Raw genomic sequence first — 15,334 nt, 5'->3', positions numbered from 1 at the left:
TCTTGGTGCTTGGGGGGGTCAACAGTGGGAGGGCTTCTAATGTCCTGGCCCCACTGGTGGACCTCCTGATGGCACTGGTATTTCTGGCCACTGTGTGACACAGAGTGTTGGACTGGATGGGCCTTTGGCCTGATCCAACATTGGCGTTTCTTATGTTCTTATGATCTTATTTATTTAAATGTACATTGTCTGGGCGACAATCTGGTATGTGCTTTATGATGATAAATATTATCAGTGTTTTCAATGTTATTTAACTTAATAACCAAACATGCAAGAAGTCCCATCCTTTGAGACTCTCATGCAGAGTTTCCGCCCAAATGACATTTCCTTTTGTTTACTAATGTATTCTTTTCCTGCCTGTAATTTCTGCAACCCTCTCAGATGGCAAAAACTAAAGATCCATCTGCTGTGAGAGCATAAGGTGCGGCAGAGGGCAACTCCATCTCGAGTACTGTGAATACTTGCGATTTTCCCTATGAAAATGGAGACATTTATATTTTTAAATCCCATAAACATTCCAAATAGGACACAAACACACATGAAGCGGTCTTCTACTGAATGAGAGCCTCGATCCATCCGGGTCAGTCTATTCAGACTGGCAGCAGCCCTCCAGGGTCTCAGGCGGAGGTCTTTCCCACCACCTCCTGCCTGGTCCTTTCTAACTGGAGGTGCTGCTGGGGATTGAACCTTGGACCTTCTGCATGCCAAGCAGAGGCTCTACCACTGCGCCACAGCCCCTCTTGACAGCTCTCCAGGGTCTCAGGCGGAGGTCTTTCTCATCACCTCCTGCCTGGTCCTTTCTAACTAGAGATGCCGGTGACTGAACCTGGGACCTCCTGCACGCCAAACAGAGGCTCTGCCACTGAGCCACAGCCCCTCTTTACAGCTCTCCAGGGTCTCAGGCTGAGGGTCTTTCCCATCACCTGCTGCCTGGTCCTTTTTAACTGGAGATGCCGGGGACTGAACCCGGGACCTTCTGCATGCCAAGCAGAGGCTCTGCCACTGAGCCACGGCCACTCTTCACAGCTCTCCAGGGTCTCAGGCAGAGGTCTTTCTCACCACCTCCTGCCTGGTCCTTTCTAACTGGAGATGCCGGTGACTGAACCTGGGACCTCCTGCACGCCAAACAGAGGCTCTGCCACTGAGCCACAGCCCCTCTTTACAGCTCTCCAGGGTCTCAGGCGGAGGTCTTTCCCATCACTTCCTGCCTGGTCCTTTTAACTGGAGATGCTGGGGACTGAACCTGGGACCTTCCACATGCCAAGCAGAGGCTCTTCCACTGGGCCACGGCCCCTCCCAAACACATAAGAACATAAGAGACCCCAATGTTGGATCAGGCCAGTGGCCCCTCCAATCCAACACTCTGTGTCACGCAGTGGCCAGAAATACCAGGTGCCATCAGGTGGTCCAGCAGTGGGGCCAGGACACCAGAAGCCCTCCCACTGTTGACCCCCCCAAGCACCAAGAAGACAGAGCATCACTTGCCCCAGAGTCCCTATCTATACCTTGTGGCTAACATCCACCGATGGACCTCTGCTCCATATGCTTATCTAATTCCCTTTTGAAGCCGTCCATGCTTGTAGCCGCCACCACTTCCTGTGGCAGTGAGTTCCATGTGTTAATCACTCTTTGGGTGAAGAAGGACTTCTTTTTATCCGTTCTAACCCGACCGCTCAGCAATTTCATGGAGTGCCCACGAGTTCTTGTATGGTGAGAACGGGAGAAAAATACCTGAAGCTGCCTTCTACAGAATCGGACCTTTGATCCATCGGGGTCAGCAGTGTCTACTTAGACTGGCAGCCGCTCTCCAGTGTCTCAGGCGGAGGGGTCTTTCCCATCACCTCCTGCCTGGTCCTCTTAACTGGAGATGCTGCCGGGGGTTGAACCTGGGATCTTCTGCATGCCAAGAAGAGGCCCTGCCACGAAGCTTCAGGCCCTTCCCAATTTTATGTGTCATTAAAAATCATGCATTTATGTTTCATTAGTAAACCTACTTTAGGTTTCCTAGGAACGTTTTGTGTCTCTTCCACCTTCTGCAGCACAAGAACTGTGACAGGCCCCCCCCCCCTCTTGGCAAAGTTCCCTGCCACGAGGCTCAGCACAGCCAGAAGAGGCTCCCGGCAGGCACTACGACTCCAGGCCGGGTGGTCTCCAAGAGAGGCTCCCCCTGCTGCTGACCCTCTAAAGGGCCCCGATTTCTCCCCATGCAGCCCCCCCCCCACGCGCACACACGCACACGCGCTTTCTGGGGCCCGCTCACCTGGAACACGTTGCTTTTGTGGCCGCTCTCGAACTCCAGCACGGGCTTCCTCCAGACCCAGTCCCACACCACCACCTTGAGGTCGTCGCTGCCGCTGGCCAGCCACGTCCCGCGCTGGTTAAAGTGCAAGGTGTTGACGCATCCGACGTGGCGCTCCAGGCCGTACTGGAGGCGGAAGCGCTGCACAAAGACCCGGGCCCCACAGGCGTCGTAGATGAAGCGGGGGCTGGCGCCCAGTTCCCTCCCCCGCAGGGCCCGGAGCGCTTGCCAGTGAGGCCGCGACAGGGCCGTCGTCTCCGAAGCCATCCAGTCCTCCAGGGCGCGCTCGTCGTCCGAGGAGTCCCGGTCCCAGTTTGGGCGCTTGCGCTGCGCCCGCCGGTGAGAGTGCTGCACCTCCACCTCCAGGTCCTCCTCCTCTTCCTCCTCCTCCTCCTCCGAGTGAGAGCGATCGTAGGTCCGGCTCTCCTCGGTGATGGAGTAGTGCCCCGTGTCGTCCATGCTGTCCGAGTCCTTCTCCTCTGCGGAGCTCTCCGGGTAGGCCCGGTTGGGCCCCCCCTCGTCGCCCGTGAGGCTCAGGCTGAGGTCGGAGGCTTCCACTTCCACGCCGGAAGAGGCCTCCCGCCCCTCCGTGGCTCCAGACATGTCTTCTGGGCTGCTGGACAAACTCCCTGGGCAGCACAAAACCAAAAAAGGCCCCCGTTACGTTCTGCCCCGTTCCCGGAGAGTTCCCCACCGGCAGCAGGCGACAGCCAGGTCCCTTTCTTCCCCCCAGCTTAGGGACCCACACTCTGCCCCAGGGCAAGAAGAAGAAAATATTGGATTCATACTCTGCCCTTCACTACCCAAAGGAGTCTCAGAGCGGCTTACAAACTTCTTTCCCTTCCCCTTCCCACAACAGACACCCTGTGAGGCGGGTGGGGCTGAGAGAGCTCTTGACAGAAACGGCTCTTTTCCAAGGACAGCTCTTGTCAGAACTAGGGCTTGCCCAAGGTCACATCAGCAGGTGCAAGTGGGGAATCAAACCCGGTTCTCCCAGAATGGAGTCTGCACTCCTAACCATGACACCAAACTGGGCTACACCAAACTGGCCACGATGGGAGTTATGCACACTCGTGTTCTACCCAGGCAGGCAGGCTGACTGGCCGTCAGGACTCACTGCCTTGCAGAAGAGAGGTGCCCGGGTTCAGCTGCCCCCCAAGTCTAGACCCAAGGGTGGGTGTCACTGCCCCCCTTCAACACGCTAGGCTTGTCCCCAACGGGCCCAGGGCCTCTGCAGTGTGGGCCGTGCCATCCGGCTGGGACACCAGCGCCACCACAGTAATGGACGGATTGGGCTTGCCCAACCGCTGCCAAGTCCCCACCGGGCCCCCCGTTTCCCCAAGGATGGTTCAGCCTCCCAGAGCTGTCCAAAGCTACTCAAGGAGGACTTCTCCCCCCCCCACCCACCCCAAGGGTCTCCCTCCCTCCAGCCCCCTTCTTGCCACCCAGGGCTCAGTCTGAGCCGAGCCCCACAGCCGTGCCTCCGGGCAATCTCTTCCGCCCCAGAGCGGTGGACAGGGAGGTCTTTGTTCAGAGCAGTGCCCAGAGGGGCAAGAGCCCCAGGGCGTGCCAGGGCCCCCATGCCCTTCAACCCATTCTGCTATGGCCAGCCATGGCTGCAGAGCCCCCGCTGGACCCAGGGCAGGGCTGCCTCACGCCTGGCAGCACGATACACGGAGCGGGACTCTGGATGCCGGGGCGCCCTCACGCGGAGGTCATGACTTATTCACTTGATTTCCACCCCACCCTCCCCGCCGGAATCTTGGGACGTGCCCCCCCCCCATGCCCCCAAAAAGGAGAGTCCTTCTGCAGAGGGCCAGGGGGTGGGTGGGGGCAAGCGCTCCTCCGACATGGCTGTGCTGCCTCCACGGTCCTTCGGGTTCACGTTGGGGGCCAAGGGGACCAACCCCAGAGGAGACGGGGACTGGGCCCCTGGGTCTGCAGCAAGGCCCAAAGGGGGGTGTGGTGGGCGCCGGAGGCTGCCGTGGTGCCCACAGGCCTCTCCCCGTGGGGGGCTCAGGGCTCCACACCCACCGTTCCGCACAGCTCTCCTGCAGCCCCCCGAACAAGACAGGCCACGCGGGCGCCCCCCTCGTGCAACGGTCGCCTGAAGAGGCCCTCCACTGAGCCCTTCTTCGGGGTGGAGCCCCTGTCTGCCTGTGGCGCCGGCACAGGCACCGGCTGGCGCAGAGATCTGCACCAGGCCAGGCAGTTGCTGCCTTCGACTGTGGAGCCCAAACGGGGCTCTGCCGGTTTTAAGCTGCAGCCTCTCGACTCTGTGCACTACTTCTGACTTGTGTCCTTGCAAGGCTGCCAACTTGGACTTCTGGACTAAAGTGGAGCTGAAGGGAAGCGTTCGGCCTCTGGCCCAGAGATGGCCAGCCAGCGCCCTGGACGCTCCGCCACAGGGCAAAGGGGCGCTTCTCCTGTGCAAGCATCGGAGGGGACTCTGCCGGCAGGATTTGTGCAGGAGATCTTCGCGGTGTGCGATGGCCATTTGCAAACTCCTGCCTCGTTGCCGCCCGGGGGGAGAACACAGCCGGAGCCGCCTGGTGGGGGAGAACACCGCCAGCCTCCCTCGACAACAGCGACGGGCGTCCTTGAAAGGAGAGAGCGGCCCCTCCACGCCTCTTACCGTTGGGCATCTCTGTTTTCCCATCTGTGCTACTCCCTGCATCTGACATCTTGTTCCTTGAGAATTCACCCTGAGGGTTCAACAACACACACAAAAACAAAAGAGAGAGAGAGAAAGAAAGAAGCGTCTGTCACTGCTGCTGGTGCCAATCAATGCAAGGTTTCTGTGATGGCCACGTGGCGCTCTGGCCGTCCTTGGCTCTTCAGAAGAGAAATGTTCTGTACTGCTGCTCATGTCTCTCCTCCCCGCTGAAAACCGGCACAAGGCCCCCAGGAACAACCTTGCTCCAGGTCCCTGCCACGGTTCTGTGATGCAGCCCCCACCACAGCTCAAGTGAGCTCAGCCGCAAGAGCCAGGGCTAGCTAGGGCAGGGGCCCCCCTCCAGCACACAGGAGCATTTCGGAGTTGCACTCCTCCCTCAAGAGGTTAACCACTGCCCCCCCACCCACCCACAGACCTCTTTCTGCCCATGCCTGGTCTGGCGGCCTCTTTGTTGATTCGTGGCTACTAGCCGTGGGGACTGACTGAGGGGAACATCCACACTCAGAGGCACTAAGCTTCTGAATCCCAGAGCCTGGAGGCAACATCAGGGGGAGGCCTCGGCCTCTCTGCCCTGTTGCTGGCCCTCCAGAGGAGCTGGCTGGCCCCTGTGTGAGATGGGAGGCTGGACTAGAGGGACCCTCCCTGGTCTGGCCCAGCAGGGCTCTTCTGGTGTCCTTCTCAGGGGAAGGCCTCGGCCTCTCTGCCCTGTTGTTGGCCCTCCAGAGGAACTGGTTGAGGCCCCTGTGTGAGACGGGAGGCTGGACTAGATGGACCCTCCCTGGTCTGACCCAGCAGGGCTCTTCTGAGGTTCTCCTCAGGGGAAGGCCTTGGCCTCTCTGCCCTGTTGCTGGCCCTCCAGGGGGACTAGCTGGCTACTGCGTGAGGCAGGATGCTGGACTGGATGGACCCTCCCTGGTCTGACCCAGCAGGGCTCTTCTGGTGTTCTCCTCAGGGGAAGGCCTCGGCCTCTCTGCCCTGTTGTTGGCCCTCCAGAGGAACTGCCTGGCCACTGTGTGAGACGGGATGGTGGACCAGATGAACCCTCAGTGGTCTGATCCAGCGGGGCTCTTCTGATGTTCTTATGCGCTCCTCCCTGCGCAGGGAGAAGCGGGGCCTGTCAGAAGGCGAGGGATGGCTTCTGCTTCACCCACTCCGCTCCCTTCTCCAGAGCCCACCATCAGCTGGAGGCCGAGTGGGGCCACAGTACTTGCTCAAGCATCCTCTTCTACACCAAAACAGACTTCCTTCCTCCAAAGGTGCAATGCAGGGTTTTCCTGAGCTAGTCTGCTGGGCCGCTAGCTTCAGATTCAGGATAAACTGGTTTGGGACAGGGGTGGGTGGGATGATGTTCTGAGCCTCTGGTGCCCCTCCAACCGAAAACAAAAGCCCACGCGGAGCACGCAAGGGCGAGCCCACCGTTGAAACGTCCCGTGCCAGAATAACGCTGAGGTGTTTCTACTAGGCCAATGCCAGAGCCCTCAAAATCGTGGCCAAGAGCGTGGGGCACAGCAGGGATCTAGGAACGCCCAGTGAATCCCTCCAGACTGGGGAAAGGGGATGTGTGTCACAAGGGCCCATGAAGCCCCTGTACGGGTAAAGGAGTGCGCCTGGCCACAAGAAATCCTCACGCACACGCACCAACACAGTCCGGACCGGCCAGAAGTACCATGAAAAAGAGGCCTTGGGTGGGCGGGCAGCACCACAAAGTGCAGCGAGGGGGACTGGAAACAAAATGGGCAGAGGTGGTGCTGTAGTGCCCCTGCGCAGGTCTAGGCTACGGCCGCATCCAGAAGGTCACCGGACCTCCACAAGGGCACTGCGGCGCTGGAGAAGGTGCACCGAAGCACCTCCCCGGCAAGGAAAGGCTGAGGAGCCAGAGGGGCCTTCTCAAGCGAGAGGAGGGGAGGGAGGGAGGGAGGGAACAGGCGCCTGATGGAGGGTTACAGAGCCAGGCACCCGGCGGACTCTGGAGCTTGAAATCACACTGGGCCGTTGCCGGGCAGGATATTTCCGACACACGGCGGCATTCACGCAACAAGGAAACAACTCACAGAGTTGGGAGAGAGCAGGACAGTTGAAGATCTGCCACGTGCAGACTTGGCGGGGTGGGAGAGGCGAGAAGGCCCGGGGGGGGGGGGAGCACAGGCAACTTACTGAAAAACCTGTTGCCGTTCCCCCCCCCAAGGCCTCCCCCACTGTTTTTCAAAGGCAAACATCAGAAATTTGGAGGGGTGTGTGTGTGTGTGTGTGAAAAATTTCTTATGAAATATTTTCTTTCTGAATGAGAGAAATGCTTTTAAAAACAAGCTGGGCACGATGTAGACATGGAGATCCAAGAGGCACTTATAGAATCACAGAATGTCAGAGTTGGAACTGGGACCTTGCAGGTCATCTAGTCCAACCCCCTGCACTCTGCAGGAGCACAGCCGAAAGAGAGCCCTACATACCTGCAACTTACCCGAAGAACACATGCAGAACACTTCTGCACCTAGAAGGGTACCTAATCATCCAGAGGGGGGCCAGCAAGGCTCTCTCTGCATTTTGGATATGCCCATTCATAGGGGGGGGGGAAGAGATGGGGGCCAGCAGGCATTTTTGCAGGCGACAAACCTCCTAAGTAGTTCTGAGCAGCTGTTCCCTGGCAGCTCTGCGGAGGCTTCCTTCTCCCAGACGCAGGCAGCTGCCCTCCGACTGGGGCCCGGGGAGGGGCCTCCCTCCCTCCCACCCGCCGTCACCCTGGGAGAGGCCCTTCCAGCAGGGTCCAATTTAGAGACCAGCCCCGGAACGGGCCACAGTTGGGGAGGGGGGGTGCCCATCGCCTGCCAGTATCAGGGGCCCTTCCAGCCCAGAGCCCCCCAGAGACACTGCTGGCCTGTCCGAAGCACTTCCCTTGGTCTCTGCGCACTGCAAAGCTCACCAGATGGCTGCAACACTTAGGCTGCTGAAAAGGCAACCCATGCAAAAATAAAGACCTGTTACACACGGGCAGGCAGCAGGTGCCACCTGCGGAGAGGCTGAGTGCTCCCTCTAAGCTGAGGGAGCGTGAGCTAGCTCACGGTTTTTTAGCCTCCGGCCCACACATTTTTGTCTTAGCTCAGAAAGGGCTCCAGCGCAGCTTAATTTATGCAGCAGCCAAATGGCTCGCTCACAACTTTAATGCCAGGAGCTCACAAAGCAGAATTTTTGCTCACGAGACACACACACACACAGAAGCGAGAATGCTTCCTTCCAGCCGCAATGTGCTCAGAGATCACTTGACGATTGGGGGAAGGGGGTTCACTCTGCATACCCCTTTTGGTAACTTTGCAAGGCGGTCTCAGTCTCCCCCCCCAATAATAATTGCTTAAGTCAACAAAACTCGTGATCACATTCACTCCAATGTCTACCATGCTGTCTTCAGTGGGGTTCACCTCCCTCCCCCAATCTACTTCAGAGGTCTTTAACCAGGCGACATCCCTGCGGAGGAGGCCCAAGCAGCCAGGAGCCACTCCCCTCCGGGTCTCCAGGTTCCAACATAAGAACATAAGAGAGAAGCCAGAGTTGGGTCAGGCCAATGGCCCATCCAGCCCAACACTCTGTCACACAGTGGCCAAAAGTACCAGGTGCCATCCGGAGGTCCAGCAGTGGGGCCAGGACACTAGACGCCCCCCCACTGTTGCCCCCCCCCCAGCACCAAGAAGACAGAGCATCCCTGGCCCCAGAGTTCCTGTCTATACCTCATGGCTAATAGCCACTGATGGACCTCGGCTCCATATGCTTATCCAATCCCCTCTTGAAGCCGCCCAGGCTTGTAGCTGCCGCCACCACCTCCTGTGGCAGTGAGTCCCATGTGTTCATCACTCTTTGGGTGAAGAAGGACTTCCTTTGATCTGTTCCATGACGCATCCCTTCGGAGCAGCTTGCAGGAGCATAAGGCTGTTTTCAAAATCCACACAAACGGCACTGGGAGGGAGGGGGCGAGTTGTCCTGCCACCCCCCTGCCAGCACTGCATCTGGGGGAGGTGGGACGGGATGAGACATAAGATGACACACTCCCCTTGTAAAACGTGGGCCAGGGTGCACCCAACAGTGCGAGGCACCCACTGCCTCCGGCCCCATCATTTTAGAGGTTTATAAAATTATGCATGGGGTGGAGAGAGAGTGCACAGAGAGACAGTTTTCTCCCTCTCCCAAAATACCAAAACACGAGGGCCCACACAATGATGCTGATGGGCAGTAGGTTCAGGACGGACAACAGGAGATACCTTCGCTGCCAGAGGAATAAAGAGCTTTAAAAGGGGATTAGACAAATTCATGGAGGAGAGGGCGATCAGTGACTACTCGTCATGGTGCCTGAGGGGAACCTCCACATTCAGAGGCACTAATCCTCTAAATCCCAGAGCCAGGAGGCAACAACAGGGGAAGGCCTCTGCCCCTCTGCCCTCTTGCTGGACTTCCAGAGGAAATGGCTGGCCCCTGTATGAGACGGGAGGTTGGACTAGAGGGACCCTCCCTGGTCTGACCCAGCAGGGCTCTTCTGGTGTTCTTCTCAGGGGAAGGCCTCGGCCTCTCTGCCCTGTTGCTGGCCCTCCAGAGGGACTGGCTGGCCTCTGTGTGAGACGGGAGGCTGGACTAGAGGGACCCTCCCTGGTCTGGCCCAGCAGGGCTCTTCTGGTGTCCTTCTCAGGGGAAGGCCTCGGCCTCTCTGCCCTGTTGTTGGCCCTTCAGAGGGACTGGTTTGGCCTCTGTGTGAGACGGGAGGCTGGACTAGAGGGACCCTCCCTGGTCTGACCCAGCAGGGCTCTTCTGAGGTTCTTCTCAGGGGAAGGCCTCGGCCTCTCTGCCCTGTTGTTGGCCCTCCGGAGGGACTGGTTTGGCCTCTGTGTGAGACGGGAGGCTGGACTAGAGGGACCCTCCCTGGTCTGGCCCAGCAGGGCTCTTCTGGTGTCCTTCTCAGGGGAAGGCCTCGGCCTCTCTGCCCTGTTGCTGGCCCTCCGGAGGAACTGGCTGGCCCCTGTGTGAGACGGGTGGCTGGACTAGAGGGACCCTCCCTGGTCTGATCCAGCAGGGCTCTTCTGGTGTCCTTCTCAGGGGAAGGCCTCGGCCTCTCTGCCCTGTTGCTGGCCCTCCGGAGGAACTGGCTGGCCCCTGTGTGAGACGGGTGGCTGGACTAGAGGGACCCTCCCTGGTCTGATCCAGCAGGGCTCTTCTGGTGTCCTTCTCAGGGGAAGGCCTCGGCCTCTCTGCCCTGTTGTTGGCCCTTCAGAGGAACTGGTTGAGGCCACCATGTGAGACGGGATGTTGGACTGGATGGACCTTCCCTGGTCTGACCCAGCAGGGCTCTTCTTATGTTCTTCTCAGGGAAAGGCCTCAGCCTCTCTGCCCTGTTGTTGGACCTCCAGAGGGACCGGTTGGTCACTGTGTGAGACAGGAGGCTGGACTGGATGGACCCTCACTGGTCTGACCCAGCAGGGCTCTTCTGATGAAGGCCTCGGCCTCTGTGCCCTGTTGTTGGCCCACCAGAGGAACTGGTTGGCCCCTGTGTGAAACAGGAGGCTGGACTAGAGGGACCCTCCCTGGTCTGCCCCAGCAGGGCTCTTCTGATGAAGGCCTCGGCCTCTGTGCCCTGTTGTTGGCCCACCAGAGGAACTGGTTGGCCCCTGTGTGAAACAGGAGGCTGGACTAGAGGGACCCTCCCTGGTCTGCCCCAGCAGGGCTCTTCTGAGGTTCTTCTCAGGGGAAGGCCTCGGCCTCTCTGCCCTGTTGTTGGACCCCCAGAGGAAATAAGATGGCCAATGTGTGAGACAGAAGGCTGGACTAGATGGACTACTGGTCCAATCCAGCAGGGCTCTTCTGATGTTCTTAACACAGCCTGTGTTTCTGCAGCTGCCCCCACTGTCTGAGTGCACCCCAAACCCCATGGGGGCACATCCTTGTTGCTATCGCCTTCTCCGGGACCTCTCCGGATAAGGTTTAATGAGCTCCCCCACCCCACCCCTGGGTCAACTTTCAGTATTCCCAGAAGTGACCATAGTCACACAGCATTAACATGGAACCCCGGGCTTCTGAGCCTCTCCTCTCTCCAAAAGGAAGCTTTCATCCAGGGTTTCACATACAACCAGAAAGACTGAACCCACAGAGCGGGGAGGGGTGAGGGCCTAGCTCTCCACTTTCACGGGACCCTCTCCCACGAGCCAAGATGAGCCACGAGCAAAGCCAGTAGAGCTACAGGAGGCCTGGGCTGAGCCTCGTTCCACAAACTGCAGCCGGCCTCGGGGAAGCCAAGAGTTAACCTCGGCTAGCTGGGTGCAAAGTCCAACTGCCTTAACACAATACAACACTTCTTACGACGGCTCTATTCTGTAATCAGGTAACATTCAAGCATTCTTTTCTTTGTTTGAGTCATGAAGTGTTTTGGGAAGCATTATGAGCTTGAGAGAGCGAGTGCGTGTCTGTGTGTCAAGGGCCGTCCCTCCAGACGCTCACAGCAACCGGATGAATCAAGGCCTCCAAAATGTCCTGCCACCGGCAGCCTCGCTCAGGCCCTGCCTTGGTGGCTTCCTTTATTGAGTCCATCAGTCTCGCGTTGGGTCTTCCTCGCCTCCCCCTCAAAAAACTCTTCCTAAGAACTGAGCAACATAAAGGTTAATGAAAAGATGTGTGGAATTAAACGTTCACCACACCACTAAAACCCCAAGGGGCACCGGGTGCAGCCGCTGATAAATACAACACTGAGGATCTACCTGTGCTTATGAAAAACCTCCATTCAACAGCCAGATCTGGTAATACTTATTAAGACTATAAATACTGTTCCAGAGTCCACAAAGTCTACATTTTGCTTACTGCAAAACTGATTGTTCCCACCCACCCAGCTTTCCTGTTTATCAGGTGCCGAAAGCGAAGGAATCCCCTCGCTGGCTGACACAACAGGGGTCAGCACTTCGCTAACCGCTCGGTCTCTAATACGGCACATATTAGCTGTTTTCTTTCAAACAAGCCAAAGAATTTTCTATGTAAAGCACTATGCCAATAACACAATTATATATATGCCAATAACACAATTATATACTAGCAAGGTTATGAATACAGCATTTTATGCTCTTAAAGCATTAAAGTAGGTTTAGGTTTGCATATACTGCAATTTTTCACACAAAAAAACCTCTGGATGCAAAAACTGGCCCGATTCCCACTGCCGGCCTGACCCCCTGGGGAGAAGGAGGGCGGGTAGCGGTGGTGTGAGTGTGTGAAAGGGGGCAGCCTGCAAATCGGATTGGGGGCGGGAGGGTGATGACTCATGAGGCCTGTTTCCTCCAAAGTCAGCTTCCTCGCATGCAGTGGGGCAGCCTCCCAATCCAGATCCTGTGTGGTGGGCAATCCTGTGTGCACGCACTTGCCGCTCCCCACTGGGTTCATGGGGAACTTGTGGCCAGTGTACTCCGCGGGGCTTACGGTCAGGAAAAAGTCAAAACGGATAAAAGGAAGTCCTTCTTCACCCAAAGAGTGATCAATACATGGAATTCCCTGCCACAGGAGGTGGCGGCTACAAGCATGGACGGCTTCAAGAGGGAATCGGATAAGCATCTGGAGCAGAGGTCCATCAGTGGCTATTAGCCACAAGGTATAGATAGGAACACTCTGTCTGGGGCAAGGGATGCTCTGTCTTCTTGGTACTTGGGGGGGGGGGTCAACAGTGGGAGGGCTTCTAATGTCCTGGCCCCACTGGTGGACCTCCTGAGGGCACCTAGTATTTCTGGCCACTGTGTGACACAAAGTGTTGGACTGGAGGGGCCTTTGGCCTGATCCAACATTGGCGTCTCTTATGTTCTTATGGGGCAAGGGATGCTCTGTATTCTTGGTGCTTGGGGGTGGGGGGCAACAGTGGGAGGGCTTCTAATGTCCCACTGCTGGACCTCCAGAGGGCACCTGGTATTTCTGGCCCCTGTGTGACAGACAGAGTGTTGGACTGGAGGGGCCTCTGGCCTGACCCAACACTGGCGTCTCTTATGTTCTGTGTCAGCCTTATGATTTTTTTTTTGGGGGGGGAAGCGTGGACGGTGGAGAGAGTCTAGTCATTTTGGGGCTCGGCTCCAGGCCCACTGTGACCCCTGCCTCTGGCTGAATCCACATCAAATCCCCCCACCCTCCCCTCGGCAGCTTCATTGGGGGGAGTCCCCTCTATAAGCCAGGACATGACGCCTCTGTTGGCCCCACCCACCCCAAGGCTCTCCTTCCTCCCCAGTCCGGCCTTCACCAGCAAAGGGGGCAACTGGGGAGCCCTACAGGGACTCATGCAAGAGTAGAGATGTGAAAATCTCTGGAAATTTTGAAGTCACCCGGGGGGGGGGGGGGGGGGGGGGCTCTCCACCCCAAAATTGGAAAAATTGGTTAAAAAAATATATTATACAGTACTTTCCTATGAAGCCGAAATATATTTTGCTGTTTTAACATAAAATGCATGGTTCATAACTTAGTATACAAAATTGTAGTAACCGGTACTCTTAAGGAATTTTAAAGTAAGATGCCTCAACTTACAGCGAGGGAAATCACACATGAACACCCAATAATGGACAGACAGCCACAAATCGCTGCACTCCCACAGCACCTGAGTCACGCGGACTTTTGCCAGACAGGGAGAAAAGCTGAGAATGGGGAAAAAAAGAAAAGAAATGCAAGGCTTGGACAGACACAGACAGCCCCACGGACAGCAGGCAGGACGACCAAAAGCGGACCTGGGCAGCAAGTTAAACTTTAACAGTTACAGTCATCGAACACGTGATACCATCAAGCTGGGTAGTCATGTCACCCTGTCCCTAGCAGCGCATCATGCAGGAAAGAGTCCAGGAACACCTTCAAGACTAACAACATTTGTGGCAGGGGAGGAGCTCTCGTGAGTCACCGCTCACGTCTTCACAAGGGCGTAGACTTCACAATTTTCTGGGGGGGGGGAGAGCTGGGGCTGGGCCAGAGGCATTGCCAAGGCAGCAGGAGGCAAGAAGCCTGGGCGAGCTGGGCTCCTCCACGCCTGGCAGAAGAAGAGGTGCAGAGGCGAGAGGTGGGCAAGCAGAAGAATCGGCTTCCCGCAGTTCGGCCCCATTATATCCTATGGGCCATTGAAGTCAATGGCGAAAACATAGGGTATATATTCTGGGGGCTGGAGGAGAGGGGGTTTGAAGGAGAGGCTCCAAAATCGCAGGGTAGCTGCTGGAGCCTCTCCCCAAGATACCCGCCATGTTTCAGGAACATTGAACCAGGGAGTCGAATTCTACGGGCCCCCAAACAGGTTGCCCCCATCCCCTCCATTGTTCTCTATGGTGGGGGGAAAAGCCCCACAGAATATACCCTATGTTTTCGCCATTGAGTTCAATGGCCCATAGGATATAATGGGGCCGTAATTGACATTCGGTTGGCCCTTATTCAGGCCCGGCGTTCTAGCATGGAGCCTGAAAAAGGAGGGAAGGGCGGCGGCGGCGGCGGCGGCTCTGCAGGCCGTTTTTCAGGCCTGGCACTCCGGCGCGGAGCCTGAAAAAGGCGGGGAGGGCAGCTCAGCAGTGTCCCCCCCCCCACCGCGGTGGTTGCAGCTGCCGCCGAAAGCAGCGGTGGCAGCCATAACTTTTTAAAGAGCCCCTAAGGAGAGCTGGGGGAGCCAGAATGACCTCTCGTGTGAGAGGTGGAATTTGCCCCTACGAGTCCAAGGCTCAGGAAAGCAGGAGAATGTTTCTTTTTACGGAGCCCTGAAGGAGAGCTGGGCTGGGGGAGCCAGAATGACTTTTTAAGGAGCCCCGAAGGAGAGCTGGGGGAGCCAGAATGACCTCTCGCGTGTGATGTCCGAGCGGCAACACCACGTGGCTGGGCGCCGGCTCGGGAGGTTGCCCCCAGGGGGCCGGATCAGACCTCCGGAGGGCTTCTACTCGGCCCGCAGTGGAACTGGCTGCCTTCTGCTGCTTCTTCCAGTTCAGCTGCTGCTGCGTCATCGCAGGTTTGCAGCTTACAGAGACACCCCTGAACAGCATCCTCAGGATTGCAGCAGCACAGACATTTTGATGCAATACTTCAGAGCAAGAGGGGTCAGTTATCAGACACTGTTAAATAAACAAAACATTGCAAGAGTGCTAATGTTTTAAGCATGCTTTTATTTTAAGTTTTTAAAAAAACCAACCTTTGTGTTTGTGTCCTTTATAAAGTTTATATCTCCACTACCTGGCATTACATTTTATGACTCAACATGGCCTGGGCCCAACAAGGTCTCATTTATGTCAAATCTGGCCCTCATAACAAATGAGTTCGACACTCCTGATCTAGGAGGTTTCTTCGTGCTATACATTGTGAATGACTGAAACCCCATCTCCAAAAGCACTTCACTCATGAAAGAAAATCCGTCT

General features: G+C 57.0%; 1 protein-coding gene across 1 annotated transcript in view; it reads right to left on the bottom strand.

Moving 5' to 3' along the window:
- DCAF8 (DDB1 and CUL4 associated factor 8) overlaps window positions 1-15,334 on the bottom strand; it is a 47,632-nt gene that overhangs the window by 18,555 nt on the left and 13,743 nt on the right. The window contains exons 2-3 of the mRNA XM_015429555.1: window positions 4,935-5,004; window positions 2,261-2,928 (exon numbers count right to left, since the gene is read on the bottom strand). Of these exons, the coding sequence (XP_015285041.1) occupies window positions 2,261-2,928; window positions 4,935-4,983 (717 nt within the window). The 5' untranslated portion in view covers window positions 4,984-5,004. The remainder of the gene's footprint in view (window positions 1-2,260; window positions 2,929-4,934; window positions 5,005-15,334) is intronic.

The sequence above is a fragment of the Gekko japonicus genome, unplaced genomic scaffold (assembly GCF_001447785.1).
Source record: "Gekko japonicus isolate JY-2015 unplaced genomic scaffold, Gekko_japonicus_V1.1 scaffold358, whole genome shotgun sequence".
In the NCBI taxonomy this organism is placed as follows: domain Eukaryota; kingdom Metazoa; phylum Chordata; class Lepidosauria; order Squamata; family Gekkonidae; genus Gekko; species Gekko japonicus.
Note: the sequence above shows the minus strand (reverse complement) of the source record. Positions and strands in the feature narration are given on the sequence as shown.